This window comes from Podarcis muralis, chromosome 7 (assembly GCF_964188315.1).
Source record: "Podarcis muralis chromosome 7, rPodMur119.hap1.1, whole genome shotgun sequence".
Classification (NCBI taxonomy): domain Eukaryota; kingdom Metazoa; phylum Chordata; class Lepidosauria; order Squamata; family Lacertidae; genus Podarcis; species Podarcis muralis.
The window spans coordinates 57,271,440-57,287,488 of NC_135661.1; the positions used below are offsets into that span (position 1 = coordinate 57,271,440).

Here is a 16,049-nt window from a genome sequence, read left to right on the forward strand (position 1 = left end):
GATGATTCACAACAGCCCTGCAATGAAGACCCGACGCCTCGCGGTTTTGAAGGCATCCGTCCCTCCCGAGGAGACACCGCCAGCGCACCGCTCTAGCCTCTCTCCATCTGTAGTAGGAGGGGGCGTGGCCGGAAGAGGTGCTTTCCCGGCTTGCCCCGCGCTGCTCGGAAGCGGAAGCGCGAATGTCTGAGGAAACCTCGGGCGGACGGACCGAGCGAGCCGAGCGGACTGACGGGCGGGCGAGCGAGCAAGCGAGTGCTGGCGCTCGGGCTGCGCGTGGCAGCCGGGCAGGCGCCATGGCACCGACACGGGCCGGGCTGGGCCTGGAGCTGGACGCGGCCGGTGAGATGCGCGCGGGGCGGACAGGCGGCCCTGGAGCGAAGCGAACCTGGTGCTCGGGCTGTCCCGAGGCTGGCCCTGTCGTCCTCCTCCCTGTCAGAGAGCCGCCCTCTCGCGGCGACTCGTGGGTCACTGTCGGGGGTGGCGGCGAAGCAGGGCCGCGATCTCCTTTTCCCCCCGGGCGCGGCGGCGGCGGTAGCTCCTTGGGGTTGTCGAAGCGGAGCTTGTTGGGGCGACAGAGCCCTCCTTCGGCTGAGGGTCTCTTCAGCCTCCTCCTCCTGCTACTGCTGCTGCGACTCTTTTAGTATTAAGCGGGGAGGGGCGATCCGTCAGCCAGCCTGGTGACCGAAAGAGTGACCCACATAATGTAGCCTTTCGGCTGGGAGATTTGCAGAATTTTACAAGCAGTCGATGTATATGCACGCATATACTTGTCTCCTCCAAAAGCCAGAAGGCGCCATGCAAAACCCAGCAAGTCTCCAATGCTGGGGGGGCGGGAAGAGAGGGAGAAGTAAGACTTAAAAGATGCATGTTTTTTGTGACATTAGCACGACACATTTTGACTCAAGTGAGCCTTCTGCAGGGAGTTATCTGTAGAAAATATAAGGGCTCTGGCTTCACTGCACTTTAAAAACCTTGTAAAGCACGAAGAACTGAAGCAACTATGTGCAAGGAATCCTAAGTAAATTGAGTGTCAAATGGAAAACAGTACTACTTCCTGAATGTTCATGAGTTCTGACTGCTCTGTTCTACGTGATCTTTTTACAGGTGAGCTGTCTTATGTTCATTCTGTGACTCTTCTGGAATGCCACTAAACCATGGGGGAAAACAGTCCTGAGAATGTCATCTATTACAAAGTGGAGGAAGATGACTTGGCCCAGGATGATAAACTGTTGTGGTTTGTGGACAAGAATGGCCTTGTCCCATCCTCATCCAGGACAGTGTATGACAGAACAACAGTCCTCATTGAACAAGACCGAGGGCCATTGGAGGACGAGGAGGATGAAGGGCAGTGTGGGGATCACTTGCCTTTTCTACCTGATGGTCACGAGGACAGATTTCCTTTGATAGCTGACCATGAAGGAATGTCCCAGGGTTATGTCCAGCACATTATTTCTCCGGATCAGATTCATCTGACGATCAATCCTGGCTCAACTCCTATGCCACGAAACATTGAAGGAGCCACCCTTACTTTGCAGTCAGAGTGCCCTGAGACGAAACTGAAAGAAGTAAGTAGCAAACTCAAATCTAATCCTGCTCCTCTATTGGGAGGCCTGTCATATGACTGTATGAAAGCCTGTTTTGCTTTTTGTGTTGCATTTAAAACGGGGTCAGTTTTGGAAACGTCATCCGAAAACGCCCGAGAAAACAAATTGCCTGATTCTGTAGTGTTTGGCCTTTTCCCATATTTGTGTCACAGAGGCCATGCCTAAGCTGATCCTGCTCTTCAAGTCAGGTTTATATAATACAAAAATGCACTGTTACACTTCCAAGTATCTTTAGGGAAAGGGTGAGCAGAGCTTCTCAGATTTTGGGGGTGAGAGAGAGCAGTGTTTCCCGTTTATAGCAGGCATATAGACTTGCCTGCTTTCCATACTAAGCAGTGCATGGTTGAAGGGAAGCTTTTGCTACTTTTTCATGCTATACACCCTGCCTTGGGAGTTTTCACAATAGTAGAACATTATCTCTAGGGCTGTGTGTGCCATGTGTGATTTTTTAAATAAAAGTTTCTGCACTGGGATAGAAAAACAAAAAATCTATGACCAATATACATTATTCAGGTTTGCGCTGAATGCCACATCCTGTAATAATGTATAGTCAACACTGTGCATAGGTGAGACAGAACAGACAATAACAGAGAGAAGCTCCGAACTGTCTGAGTTTTGATTTATGGATTAGCAGGATGGTGTATGCTTTAGAGAAGCAGCTAAGAGATACTTCTTGACTTAAATCTTGGAATGACTCAGAAAATAATGAAGAGGGCCTTTAGTTTTTGGAGTGCTGATAATGAACAAAATTCCTCAAGCTTTATTTTTTATGAATTAATCTATCTTGAATTTAAGGATGTTTTATTTTTATTTGTTCAATTTATAAACAAGCAGGCACATACATTGAAACTGGCTTAAGATTTAAAAAACAGAAAAATCCTATTTTTAAAAGGCAAGATTTAAACATTACACCCACTCAAGGCCACAGATAATTAAGAGCCAAAGTCCTAGCGAAAAACAATTGTTTTGCCTGACATTTAAATCAGTTATCATACATCCAGTTAAGGGAACCACCCATTAATGGTGCGTCAGTCTTATCTGAATTGTGCTTCGGTTTATTGGCTCTCATCAAGACCATTACCAAGGCAAGACATTGGTTCAGCACATCCACTGCCGTACCCACAAATGTAAAGGAGAAGTAGAACTTCTCTTATAAGGAAGCAGATTGAAACTTTGCACAAACAGAATCCTGAGAAAATGGGTTTAGAAGATTTTTTCTGGCCCTTTGAAATCGTAGGTTGCAGTTTTAAGTCTGCAGATCTTAAAGCTGCTCTTTTGGTTTCAATATGACGGCCACAGTGTGGTTTGATGACTTCAGCCATATATAAGCCCAGTACTTCTGCAGATTTAGAGAAGGGCAGAAAGTTCTTTTGATATACCTTTTGCCTTTTCAAAAAAAATTAGGAATATTGAGACTGACTTAACTTTAGGTATAATAGAATAACTATCTCTTTCTCCTGCTCTTATGGAGGACAAAATCCACCAGGAGCTTCTAGTCTATTGCCTTATGTACAAATGATAATTGAAAGCAGCTGCTTGGGAAATGATATTGGAAGAATACATATTTGTGTATGTCTGAGAATTACAGAAGGGGGCAGCATTTAATAACCTATCCTGAAGGAAAACTACTGTTCACATTTGATTATGACAGGGCCTTCTCCATGCTGGTGGACTCCCAACTCTCATGTCACCCCTGGCCATTGAGCAGGCTGGCTGCTGGAAATTAGAGTCCAGCACACAGGTGTTCCCCACCCACCCCGGTGTGAATAATACTTTGTTTAGTTGTAAATTAACGTAACTTAGAAGTCACTGTTTGGGAAATATATGAATTAGTATCAATGGGAAACTTGATTTGATGCATATGCCCCTTTGTCAGAGTCCCATTGGCACATTCTGTTGCCAACCTGATCTGACCTGCACATGGAGAACAAGCGCACCCTGTGCCAAAGGGAGCTTCCTTTGAAAGTTGTGCTGCTGACTGCTTTGGGAACCTGGCCAGAACCACAAAGTCTGGTCATCAACCCCACAGCTGGCAATGGGAGTACAGGAGCAGCACATGGCAACCTTGGCAAAAAACTAAGTTAAGCCACTGAAATTAATAATGTTGCATCAGTTGCCAAAAAAGGTCTCTGACCCTTCAGGTATCCAGAAAGATTACATTCTGCGGTTGTGCCTGTTTGTAAGTGGCACCAAACTGGGCAAAGTCTGAAGAGCTGAATAAAATATCTGAGCCTCAAGCACTCCAGGGTCCATTGAGAAAGGGACAACAGTGGCGGCAGCAGGGTCTTTTCTCCTTGGAAACTGCACAGTCCACAAGGGAGTGATAGCAGCTCAACCAGAAGGAGTAGCAGCAACATCTGTGAAGAGGGAGTTGGGGAGTGCTTTGCAGGGAATTGGGGGATGCACTTCTCTGCCTTAGGCCTCTCAAAGCTAGGAAGGAAACTCTAGTCTCTCTTCTAATGATTTTAACCGCCTGCAACCATTTCAGGAGTCTTTTTTAGGTTCCAAAATTTTGCATGTGCAAACCCACAGGCTACATAATCCCTTATGTTCATTTGTTTTCTTCTTATAACTAGCTTTCCTTTTCTTTCTTATTTTTGATACATTTTGCATGCTTTCTTTTTTTACCTGTAGAGGGAACATCTTTAAAACCTTCCCCTACCTACAGGGTCTTTTTTTTGCAGCCAGTATTCATGATGGGCCTTTGGCCTGATCTAGCAGAGCTGTTTTTATGGCAACTCTTGAAGTTAACAGTGGAACCCTCTATGATTCTTTGATCAAGAATGGAGACTTAAAGTACATCATGTTTCTGGCAGGTGAAGCGTTACCAGTGCACATTTGAGGGCTGCCCTCGGACCTACAGCACCGCAGGTAACCTGCGCACCCACCAGAAGACACACCGCGGGGAGTATACTTTTGTGTGCAACCAAGAGGGGTGTGGAAAGGCCTTCCTAACATCCTATAGTCTCAAAATCCATGTTCGAGTCCACACCAAGGAGAAACCTTTTGAGTGTGATGTCCAGGGTTGTGAAAAAGCCTTCAATACACTGTACAGGTAAGAGCAGGAGCATTTCCTCCTCTGTCTCTCAAGACAGTGCCTTATTATACACACACAAATGAAATGTCAAAGATGTAACCACAATGTTAAGCCCAAGGGCAACTAAGTTGTGGCTCTCCCAATGTTGTTGGACCTCCAACTCCAAGTAAACTCCAGCATGGCCAAAGTTCAGAGATGATGAGAGTTGTAGCCTAGCAACATCCAGAGAGGGACCTACAGGTTAGCCACCCATGCATTAAGTGAAACATCTTTCCTGGGGGGAAAACTATTTTCCTTGCAGAAATCTCTCTCTCACACACACACCAGTTCTTGTTAGCTCCTCCGAAGTTTATTTCTCAAAGTCTAGTTTCCAATTGAGAGGCTGCTGTTCTAAGCTGCCTGCAAGGGTTTTGGAGAGGAGCCTACTTGACTGCTAGGAAGGTGCTTGGACTACTGCAATGCACTCTATGTGGGGCTACCTTTGAAGGTGACCTGGAAACTGCAATTAATCCAGAATGTGGCAGCTAGACTGGTGACTGGGAGTGGCCGCCAGGACCACATAACACCGGTCCTGAGAGATCTGCATTGGCTCCCAGTACGTTTCCGAGCACAATTCTGGTGCTGACCTTTAAAGTCCTAAATGGCCTTGGTCCTGTATACTTGAAGGAGCGTCTCCACCCCCATCGTTCAGCCTGGACACTGAGATCCAGCGTCGAGGGCCTTCTGGCGGTTCCCTCATTGCGAGAAGTGAGGTTACAGGGAACCAGTCAGAGGGCCTTCTCGGTCATGGCACCCGCCCTGTGGAACGCCCTCCCATCAGATGTCAAGGAAATAAGCAGCTATCCTGTTTTTAAGAGACATCTGAAGGCAGCCCTGTTTAGGGGAGTTTTTAATATTTAATGCTGTATAGTTTTTAACACTCGATTGGGAGCCGCCCAGAGTGGCTGGGGAAACAGGAAGTGGACTGTGGTAATGGAGCCCACTTCTTTCCTTCTTGTAGGTTAAAAGCCCATCAGAGGCTTCACACGGGAAAAACATTTAACTGTGAATCAGAGGGTTGCAGCAAGTACTTCACCACACTCAGTGACCTGCGGAAACACATTCGGACCCACACCGGAGAGAAGCCATTCAGGTGAGCCACCTGGCTGCAGGCCCTGGTGAATCCTGGGTCCTTTGTCAAGCCTTCTGCTGTAGAGCAGGCCTGGTTTCTCCTACCTTCCTGTCTGGCCCTACATGGGGGTTTTGGACTCTTACTCTTGAGCCACATGGCTTTTGACTCCTGCCTGCCCTACAAAGTGTTGGTCTTGAGGCTTTCTCACCCTGAATCCACCTCTAGTGAATGTCCTGTGTGGCTGGCAGGACCCATATAGACTTTCAAATACATCATCGCCCACCCAGTATTTTTTATTTTGCCCTGTGGTTGTAGTCCACATGTGGGGAACTGGTGGCCCTCTAGATGTTGTTGGATTCCCACTTCCACCAGCCCCAGCTTGTGTGGCCAAGTGTCAGGTGAGGAGAGTTGTAATGTAGCAACACCTGGGGGTCCCCACCACTTTGCTGCTTAGGAGGGAGAATTTCAGCAGCAGTCCTAGTACTGCAGTGGTGGGAGAAGTCGCCGGTACAGGGTTTTCTCTCATTGCAGGTCCTTAAAGGCCCAGGAGCCCTGTCCCATGCTGATGGTGCCCTGGTCAACCACTGAGCTCCATCTCAGTGGGATTGTGAGACTGCATGGGTGGATGTTCTGCTTGCTCTCTTTAAGTCTTCCCTAAGTTATAATACCATGTTCAAGAACAGGGATTCCATTCTGAAGAACTTTCCACTACCCTGTGTGCAGATTAATGCATGGCCTGAGGCTGCTGGGAAGCAAGAGGTGTGATTGGAACTGGTTTCTGCATGAAGCTCCTTGCTGATTTTTCCATCCCTCTCCTGTAGATGTGATCATGATGGCTGTGGAAAAGCCTTTGCTGCAAGCCACCACCTGAAGACGCATGTCAGGACCCACACTGGTAAGGCTGGGTCTATTGAATCTCTTTCCTGCTTCCTTAATGCTAAGCAGCCTAGATGTGGCCTCATGGAGAAGATGGCGCAGCTTGCCTGATAAGTCTGAGTGGTTAGATGATGCTGACTCAAAATAAAAGGCCAGTTAAAAGTTTTATAAATTCCACCTTGCTGAAAGCAGCCCAGGATATCTTGGGAAGGAGAAGGGAGCACTTTATGAGGTGACAGTCAGGCCACATTATTTTGTGTTGAAGCCTGCTACATCAGGATCTTGTACAATGGGGTCCTGGGCACCCCCTATCCCTTACACACACTGAGCATGGGAGTGTGATTTAGTTTCTGGCTCAGTATTAGAGATCCTGGAGCTGCTGAGCAACAAGGAACCCAGAGGGTGTTGGATGTGTACAAATCCATAGATTTTTGCCATTGTAGGTGAAAGACCTTTCTTCTGTCCCAGTGATGGCTGCGAGAAGACTTTCAGCACACAATATAGCCTCAAGAGTCACATGAAGGGACACGAGAAGGGGCCCTCCTATGCTATGCTGTCCAACAACAGCATCTCTGAGGTGGGTGCCTTTTTCTCAGAGAAAATGTCGTTATTGGTGCACTAGATAGCATGGTGTGCCTTGGTGAGTGCCTGTCAGTATCCAGAACTCTTGTGGGAATCCAGCTCCTTTGGGACCTTTGCGGGTGAAATTACAGATTGTGGCATGCAGAAAGGTAATCTGCTTTTTCACACAGTGCATTGTGCTGTGGAACACTCTGCCACTGAAAGAGATTGATGGCTTGATATGAGCAACACTGTCCGTATCTGTAAAATATGTTTTTATGCTAATGCTATAATCGTAATGCTGGTGTTCTTGTTCTTATGGAAGGCTAAAGATGAGCCTAGTTAGACGTGTAACGGATTTCAGGAATGCTGATTTATTAGGTTCAGAGAAATGCTAGATAGGGAAACTGAATATAAATGCAGACTAGAGAAACTGATGGGGGAAAGTAGCCCAAGAAGGGTTAGAATTCCTGAAAAAGGAGCGGAACCACAAAAAATCCCAGTGAGACAGAGAAATGGGAAACCTCTAAGAAAATGAATGCATCTGCACAACAATCTTTGTAAGGAGTTCAAAAAAAATATGAAAAGGCATGTCTAAGAAATCGGAGGGGCAGGTCATCAAAGATGGGCACAGATAAGTAGCTCAGACTTGTAGGGACAGTGTCAGGAAAGCCCCTGTCTGTGATCCCAGAGAGTCACTGTTAGCCACATAGACAGTGCTGAACTATTGATCAAGGCCTGGCTCAGTACAAGGCAGTTTCCTCTTTTCTTGTGTCATCCCAACAGCCATAGTGAGGGCCTTTGTGAATCCTTGGAGATAAATGGCATTTGTTGTAGTTTCCTTCTGCTACCAGCTGCCTTTCTCAGTTAGTGATCTGTGACATTTCACATAAAATTTTTAAAGAAAGAGATAGAAAATGTATTTGGGTCTAAGTCTCTGATCACCCTCACTGTTGATAAGTCAAGGACTGGTGCTCTTGAAGAGACTGGCATTGTTGGGCTAACCAAGCTCATAGTTGCAACTGCTGCATTGCTTAATGTAGGCTTCCTCTCCACCTCTGCAGGATACAAACCACTCACTCTGTCTCAGTGACTTGAGCCTCATGTCCACAGATTCAGAACTGCGGGATAATTCAAATCCAGTAAGTATCTCTTCTGACAGCACAGTGGACAATGTGGGTCATAGAAGCAGCCTTCTGCTATTTTTTAAAGAGCTCACCTTCCGCCATTCCCGTGGTGGACTTCTGTGGTGTGGCTGGAAGCAAGCAGGCTTCTTGTATCTCCCTGAGCCAGGTGCTTCAGGGATGTCTGTTCTGAGCAATGCAGCCTGAGTGTATTGGTGGCCTCGCCACCAGGCTCAACCACAGACCAGCTGTCTTTGCATGCCTCACTGCTCCCTCCTTTCCCCAGATGCATGGACAAGACCTGAGTACAATCTCACCAGCAAGCATTTTTGAGTCCATGTTCCAGAGTCCGGAGCCTCCTGTAAATCAGGAAGAAGCTCAGCACACAGGTACAAGTCTGCATCTTCTCTTTCATTTGCTCCATAGATCGTTATTAATCTTAGACAGCACAGAGAACTTAGTGAACTGCCCCAAAAGCTTAACAAGTGGAGGCCTTGATAGGCTTTTGGTGTCAGGTGTGCAGGGGTGTATGGTTGGTGGGAATTATACGTGCTGCATCATACTATAATTCCTAATAAAGAAAAACACTCTCTAGTAGCCCTGGGTGGGAGAAGAAAGGCCCAAAGAGAATTAGCCTGTTTGAGGAAGCCTGAGATGGACTGCATTGAATAAAAATGCTGTGACAATATAACGTTTGCTGTCTGTGGCTTCCACGAGTCTCACCAGAGCTCAGACAGCAAGAGCAGTGTATGGCCAGTGGGGCCTCCCTTTTGCAAATGCCATGGGCCTTCTTGATATAAAAGCTGGTGCTCTTTCTGCTTGGGCTACCATCCAGACGTGTCCTGGCCACAGCTGGGATCCTGCATGAAGTGCTTTTTAGGATCCTACTAGAGTTTTCTCACCATATGCTTCTCTTTTGGCAGACGCCTTGGTTAAAGATTTTGGTGGTGATGCAGACCCAGCCCCTGCTGCCCAGCCACCCCTCGGAGAAGCTGCTCCTTTGTCTCTGCCACTTGTTCTTCAGCTTGGCATCTCTGAGCCTTCTCCCCCAGCACCGCTTCCTGCCTCCACTGGCACTCAGCAAGCAGCCTACGGAACCCCTGCCGCTATCCTCCAGTCTCCAGAAGTGCCTGCTCCTAATAGCACACTCTTTGCACCCAACCCCCAGGACTTCCTACAGCACATTCAGGCATCTCCGCAGCCTGTTGGGAATCCCCCTGTCCCAGCAGCAGCACCGAGTGTTGCTGAGGTCCTCCCCAGTGGGGTTCAGACTGTGCCTGTTGGAGGGAACTCTGTGCTGGCTGGCAGCCCAACCATCACCATCACCCCATCACAAAGTGCAGCCATTCTGCAGTCCAGCATTGTCATGGGAGAGCAAAACCTCCAGTGGATTTTGAATGGTGCCAGCAGGACCTCCCAGAACCAAGAACAAATGGTGAGTGACCTGAATCCCATGCTCCAGCCCAGAATGTGTTATGAAGAGGGATTGAGGGCTCCAGCAGGTGGGGTAGAGCTGGCACTGCCCTGTTTCCAGAGTGGGCTGGGGTACTAATATACTGTTTGGTGATTTCTGGACTTGGCCCTTGCATTCAAAAGTCTTTTTTCTTTCCTTATGCCAAAGCCACAGGCTCCAGTGCTGGAGAAGGTCTTCTTTACCACTGCCCTTCCTGTTGCTGGTAATGCAGGTAAGTGACACATCCAGGGATCACAGTCTTCCCTTTCATCACTGACACTCACAAGGGCAGATGCTGAATGGGCTGGAGCTTGCGTCATGTCAGGCAGGCAAGGAGGACCCACCTGGGAGGGGACCGTTGAGGAACTTGCCATCAGCTTTCTTCTTTGGGGTGTATTATCACTCAGCGAGGGATAAATCCTCCCCCCAGGGCATCTGCTTCCCTCCGCTTCTCTCAGTGAATGAAATCAAGGGAAATCCATCACCTTCCCATGTACTTGACTTGTGTGTGTTCCTCTCTCATATTATTTCAAATTTATTTATTCTTCGTGAATAAATTGTATAAATTCCAAAGGGAGCCCAGCCCAGCTCACAAGAATAAAATGACATGAAAACATTGTTAGCATTGTTAAAATATTACAGAAAGCAAATAAAACCAGCCATGTACAAGCTTTATAAAACTATTGGCCAAATGCCTGGATAAATAAAATAATTATGTTTCCTGAATGCAAGTAAAGGGGGGGGGGGCTTCCTGATTTCCCTTGGGAGGGAGTTCCATAGCTGCGGAGGTGCCACCAAAAATTCCCTGTGTCTCAGGTGCCTGTCCTTTGCACTGCTACTCCTAGTGAGGGGCCTCTTTCCCCAGATCACTGGATGGCACTGGTGAGGGCACTCTTAAAGTTACTTGGTTCTATATATTCATATAGAACCTAGTGGGCCTAGTGGCTCATGCAGTAGCCTGAGGAGTGAGATGATACAATCTCTTGCCATACTGTACAATAGCTAGGTGGCACAGCAGTCAGTCAACCTGGAAGAAAAATTGTGAGAGCACCTTTTAGCTATGAGTGACTGGGCCATGTGAACTTTAACCCCAGGTTATGGACTAACAGTTGAGCCAGAGAGAATGATTCATTCCTCTCTGAGCAGAAAATGGTTACTGGGTGACACAACCCTGCAGCCAGGTTGGCTGCTAGAGAGTCTGTGTCACCCTGTTTGGTTTCTGATTCCTCCAGTTTTGTTCCATCACCCGAGCTACTTCCTGTTGCCTCAGCCTCGGGCCAGCAGCACCCAAGCTTTGCACCTGGTGTCAGGCATGCAAAGGGAGAGAGGGAATGTGGGGGAATCATGTCATGTGAGAACAGGCTGGCAGCAGTGGTGGGTGGCAAAACGTGCATTTCTTCCCGTTAGCATTTCTGTTGGGAAGCCCTGAGAGGTACAGATGGACAGGCACTGGGGAGTGCTCGTGGCTCTGAACTGACTGTTGTTTGTCCCCAGGGAGCTCTGTGCAGCAGATTGGCCTGAGTGTGCCCGTGATCATCATCAAGCAGGAGGAAGCCTGTCAGTGCCAGTGTGCCTGCCGGGACTCAGCCAAGGACAAAGCCAGCAGCAGGAAGCAGAACTGCTCCTCACAGGGCTCCAAAGCATCAGGGGAGCCTCCTGCGGCAGCACCAGCGCCTCCGCCTCAACCCTTTCCCATCAACTTGGCTGCCAGCACCTCCTCTGCTGCTGCTGCTGGTGCTGCTGTTGGTGCCGCCACCACCCTCTCTTCCACGTTGCCTCCTTGCGAGCAAAGCACTCTGGCAGGGAACCCCTCAGACTCACAGAACCACTCCCTAAGTGCCATGGATGTCTCAGACTTCCTCTCTCTCCAGAGCCCCGAGGCTTCCGCCTCTGCCTCCTCCCCACTGATTCCAATTGAAGCCCTGCTACAAGGGGAGGAGGAGCTTGCCCTGGGCGGAGGCCGTGGTGGCAGCTTCCTCAAGTGAAAAGGCGAAGGCGGCCCTGTCTCTTTATTACGTTGGCTTGTTGTGACATGAACCCAAGCCTCAGAGTCATTCTGAGCGAGTTTTGAGGGCCGGCTGCTCTCTGGTTGCACCTTGCCGGGGGCACGGGAGGTTCTTGTTACAGCTCCTTGGGGGTGCCTTTACTACTATGTGTGCACTATTATGGGGGAGGGGGAGAGAGAAGAAATGTTTGTTTCTGAAGGAGGGAAGAGCAAGACTGTGAGGCGATCTCTTGTTGTAGAGGCAGCTGCACTTTGGCAAAGTGGTGGATGGGGAGACTCAAGTGCTGAAATGCAGGCCAGGCACATCATCATCATCTTCATCATCTCTCCAGAGTTTGCACATGTAACTCAGTCGGCTTGCTCCAGAGTAGGGGCCCTATGGTTTCCACATCTTTTGACAGATTACCTGCTTGGAAGGGCAAGTGCTGCTGCCTCTTTCCAGGTGGGGGTTTGCACAAGTTCAGGGGCTGAGAGGATTTGCACTGATGCAGCTTGATCAGAAACAGTCACCCAGCACAGCAGCTTCTGGGGCTGAAAACGCCCCTGTTGAAGCTTGTCAGGCCTTTGCAAAGGTGGATTGGCAGAGGTGCCTGTAGAAGACTCAGCTAGTGAGGAGGGGCTGCTTCTGCCACTTAGGACCCACCCAGCTAGTTCTGGCAAAGCCCATTCCCTGAATGTCTCATGGCTGCGTCATGTCATGAAAGTGCTGGTGCTAAGCTGGCCAGTCCTCCCAACCCTCCAGTCCCCCCCCCCCCCCAGGTTTCCTCTTCTCTGTTCAGCCTTCCCAGTCCCGCCCTCAGCCTGTGCATTGGAAGGGGCATCCTTTCTTCTAACTTACTCAGGGTAAAATCCTAACACGGACTGCCCCTCCCTCTCCAAAAGCCTCTAAGGTTTCAATGTCGCCTCGGAAATGTTTTATTTATATGACATTGTTACTTTTAAAAAATAGATGCCATTCATAGTGTTCTTCTGTTTGGTAGCCAGCCTCCTTGTGTTCTAAGGGAGACTTCATTCATCATGTAGGCAGAATATTTGCCTGGCAGACAGCGGCTGTGGGGTGATGGCAGGCTGGACAGGAACACCAACAGGAGTTGCGGAGGAGAAGGGACTTGAGTGTGTGTTTGTCTAGCTTCAGTGACAAGCTACCTCTGCTAAAATCCCCTCTTCTCCACAACTGTTGAAAGTGTGTGAGCAGCCCACCTGGCCACCCAGTCTGAAGGGCAGGCTTAGGTGTGTTGATGGGTAGCAGAAGGATCATCTGCTCTCAAGCATCCCCTAGGCAGTAGCAGGGCAGAGACTGTCCTTGGGCTGGAGATCTTTTGGCTGCAACAGTTGGTTGGCCTGCTGCCTCTTGGCCATAGGGCATAGGCGATTGCTTGTCCTAGAACTCCAGGTGTGGCAGGATTTGGTACTCTTTGCAGGGCTTCTCACTTTAGCAAACAGCTGGGGACTTGGGTGAGCAGAGCCTGGAGAGCTGCCTGTGACAGCAGCCTGTCCTGTCTTGCAGGCCGCTTTAGGCAAACTTTGTCTGGCACTGCTGCCCTGCTTGGGTGTCTCTGGGAGGGCTGCACACGGTGGTGGAGAACAGGACAGCCCTTGGTGTTCTGTTCCTTTATTTATTTATTATATTGTTGTTGTTGTCGTTGTTGTTAAATTGACCATACAGACTGGAGCCTTTTGAATCCCTCTCCTCCTCTTCCTGTGCTGATGAGGGTTGCAGAGCCCAAGGTACCCCATATTCAGGCGTGGGGAGGGTGCCAGGCTGGGCAGTCAAGAACTGGGCTTTGCACAGCTCAGCCCCTGGGCTGTTGACCGTCTGTGACTTCCAGGCCTGCAGGGAGGCTCAGGGTTGGGTGGCTTGGTCAGGCGAAGGAACCAGGGGGCAACTGAGGACTTATTTCTGACCCCTATAAAGACCCTACTGGGGGTGGAGTCTGCTGCATTTGCTGGAAGCTGCTGCTGCTGCTGGAGTCTAGAGAAGGAAACATTTTGCTGGGGCTCCTCCAATGACACTAACATGCTGGGCTCTAAAATGCACTTTAGTTCTCTTTAAACTGACTGCTGCAATTTTCTTTTGTAAATAACTTTTCACAAAGTTATTAGGGTTCTTTCCCTCCTTTACCCCCTCTGAGTAAAAGTTAAATGTGGTTACGCAAAAAGAGCACTTAACCTCTGTGCAATATGTGTAGCTAGGCGTGGCGTCCTCGTACGCTCTGTGTGTGCGTCCAATGCGTGTCCATGTGCGTGCATGTGAGATTAACAGAATTGGTGTGGGAACTGGCTAAGCTGTGTGCTCTGCCTTCTTCAGACTTATGCATGTTTTAAGCAAATGTCCAGTCTATGCAAAACTTCCACTAGGAGCCTGAACTGAATGGAATCAGGTTGGGTCACTCACTCATTCCGAGGTGACTTTGGTTACAGTTGGATACATTCATAGGGTCGCAGCTGCCATCCTTGTCTTCTGAATGCCCCAGAGAGGGAAGTGGAGGGCAGGGAGGCAGATGCAAGCCGTCCTTACATTGGCATGCAGCACCTTCTAGGGTGGATGTCACATTCCTGCCTTACTGCACTGCAAGGGTCTCTACTGCAAAACTGGAAAAACCCTTCATTTTCCCAAAAGGAGTAGTATTTTCCTCTGGCACCTTCTCCAAGCACATTGCTAGTGATTGATCTGTAGAAGTGAGCTATTCAAAATGCTAAAGGTGCTAACGAGAGAACCTACTCTCGAGAAATAAGAGACACAGAAGGAGGCAGCTGCATTGCCTACTAGCTACCCTCTGCAAAACCACAAAAGGAAAAGCTTATTCTTTTTAACATTACACACTCTGGATTTTTCTTTTTGTTTATCAGAGTATTATTTCTCCTTTATGTCTTTAGAAATTGTGTCTCCAGTTTTGGGTTTTTGTTGTTTAAATAAGCATCCCGTGTAGCTGGGTTGAGGGCTGACCTTTCAGCTTTTTCCATCTTACATTGTTTCATTTGGAGGTTTGGACTCTGGTTCTGCACTGAGAAATGCCAAGGAAACTGGATATTTATGTAGGGTGTGTGTGTGTGTGTGTGTGTGTGTGTCTGTCTGTCTGTTTGTGGAAACGGTGTGTAGCCCACACTGTCTTCTTAGTCGTATGCATGCTGGCCAAAAATGGTTTCTATGCAGTGGACACTTTCAAGGAAATGCAGTTTCTACTTTCCTTAACAAATGAGTGTTTTGGCTTTTTGTTCCCCTCATATGAACTTCACTGGTAAAGCCCAGGGAGATATTTTAATTTTTCTTCTTCTGCAATCTGTTCATAGAAATGGCTCATTCCTTTGCTCTGCAGTGTTGTGTCTTTCCAAATGCTCTTTTTTGTGGGGAAATGGGAAGGAGCTGCCATTCATTCTGGCAGAGACAGAAGTTAAGGTTCCTGGGGTACCTGAGAGAGGGTTTAGGCTGCCTCTTTCCCAGTCACTGCGGGTAGGGAGATGTGACCATCTGTTAACACTGCATGTGTGAGATAGAGGTGGGGGGAGGAGAGAAAAACCTTGCACAAGGGGGAATTTTAATCCCCTTTCCCATAACTGCCACCTTCCCACATGGTGTGTGGGCTTGTGCCCTAGAGTGGTGTAATTGGAGGCCCCCAAAGGCTCTCGGGTAACTTTTGCAAAGTGCCTTTCTGGGTCTCCCCTCCTAGCCCGGATTTCCTCCACAACAACACATGGCATTGCTATGGCTCCATTCCAGAGCTATGCAAGGAGTGAAGCGGAGATCATTTGAAGTTGCCAGTTTCTCTCAGGAGTATGTGTTTTGTGTTTAAACAAATTTAATTTAACTGAAACATGGGAACAAATGTCCTTGCATTGAGTGATGTGAAGATGTTAGTTACAGGTACAGTACTTCCAAAGGAAGAGCCTCTCCAAAACCCCAGAAGCATAAACATGAATTTGTATTTTTGAAGAATGTAAAATGTGAAATAACCGTGTTTGCTTAACTGCTCCATTTTGTATAAAATTAATATTGTACTTTGAAATACCTGCAAGGAAGTGGAAATTAATTTTTTAATTGAAAGCAATATTAATACCACTGGGATCCTAATTAAATGCTTATTTAAATCTGGTGCTTTTGGAGGAATTATTTCTGGAGGTGATGGGAATTATTTTCAACAGGTTTTAGCTTAGTGACAGAGCACACACTTTGTATGCAGAAGGTCCCTGGTATTCCCCGAGATTCTGAAGGTTTCCCCGAGATTCTGAAGACCTACTTAGACAATATTGAGCTAAATGGACCAAAGGTATGAATTG

General features: G+C 48.1%; 1 protein-coding gene across 1 annotated transcript; it reads left to right on the forward strand.

The window, feature by feature from the left end:
• Nucleotides 1–164: 164 nt before the first annotated feature.
• On the forward strand, nucleotides 165–15,860 carry MTF1 (metal regulatory transcription factor 1). The gene is made up of 11 exons (XM_028739233.2): nucleotides 165–342; nucleotides 1,108–1,568; nucleotides 4,424–4,662; nucleotides 5,645–5,776; nucleotides 6,577–6,650; nucleotides 7,075–7,208; nucleotides 8,257–8,334; nucleotides 8,603–8,705; nucleotides 9,240–9,751; nucleotides 9,938–10,001; nucleotides 11,264–15,860. The coding sequence occupies exons 2-11, from the start codon at nucleotides 1,158–1,160 to the stop codon at nucleotides 11,752–11,754; spliced, it is 2,238 nt and encodes a 745-aa protein (XP_028595066.2). The 5' UTR covers nucleotides 165–342; nucleotides 1,108–1,157; the 3' UTR covers nucleotides 11,755–15,860.
• Nucleotides 15,861–16,049: the final 189 nt, after the last annotated feature.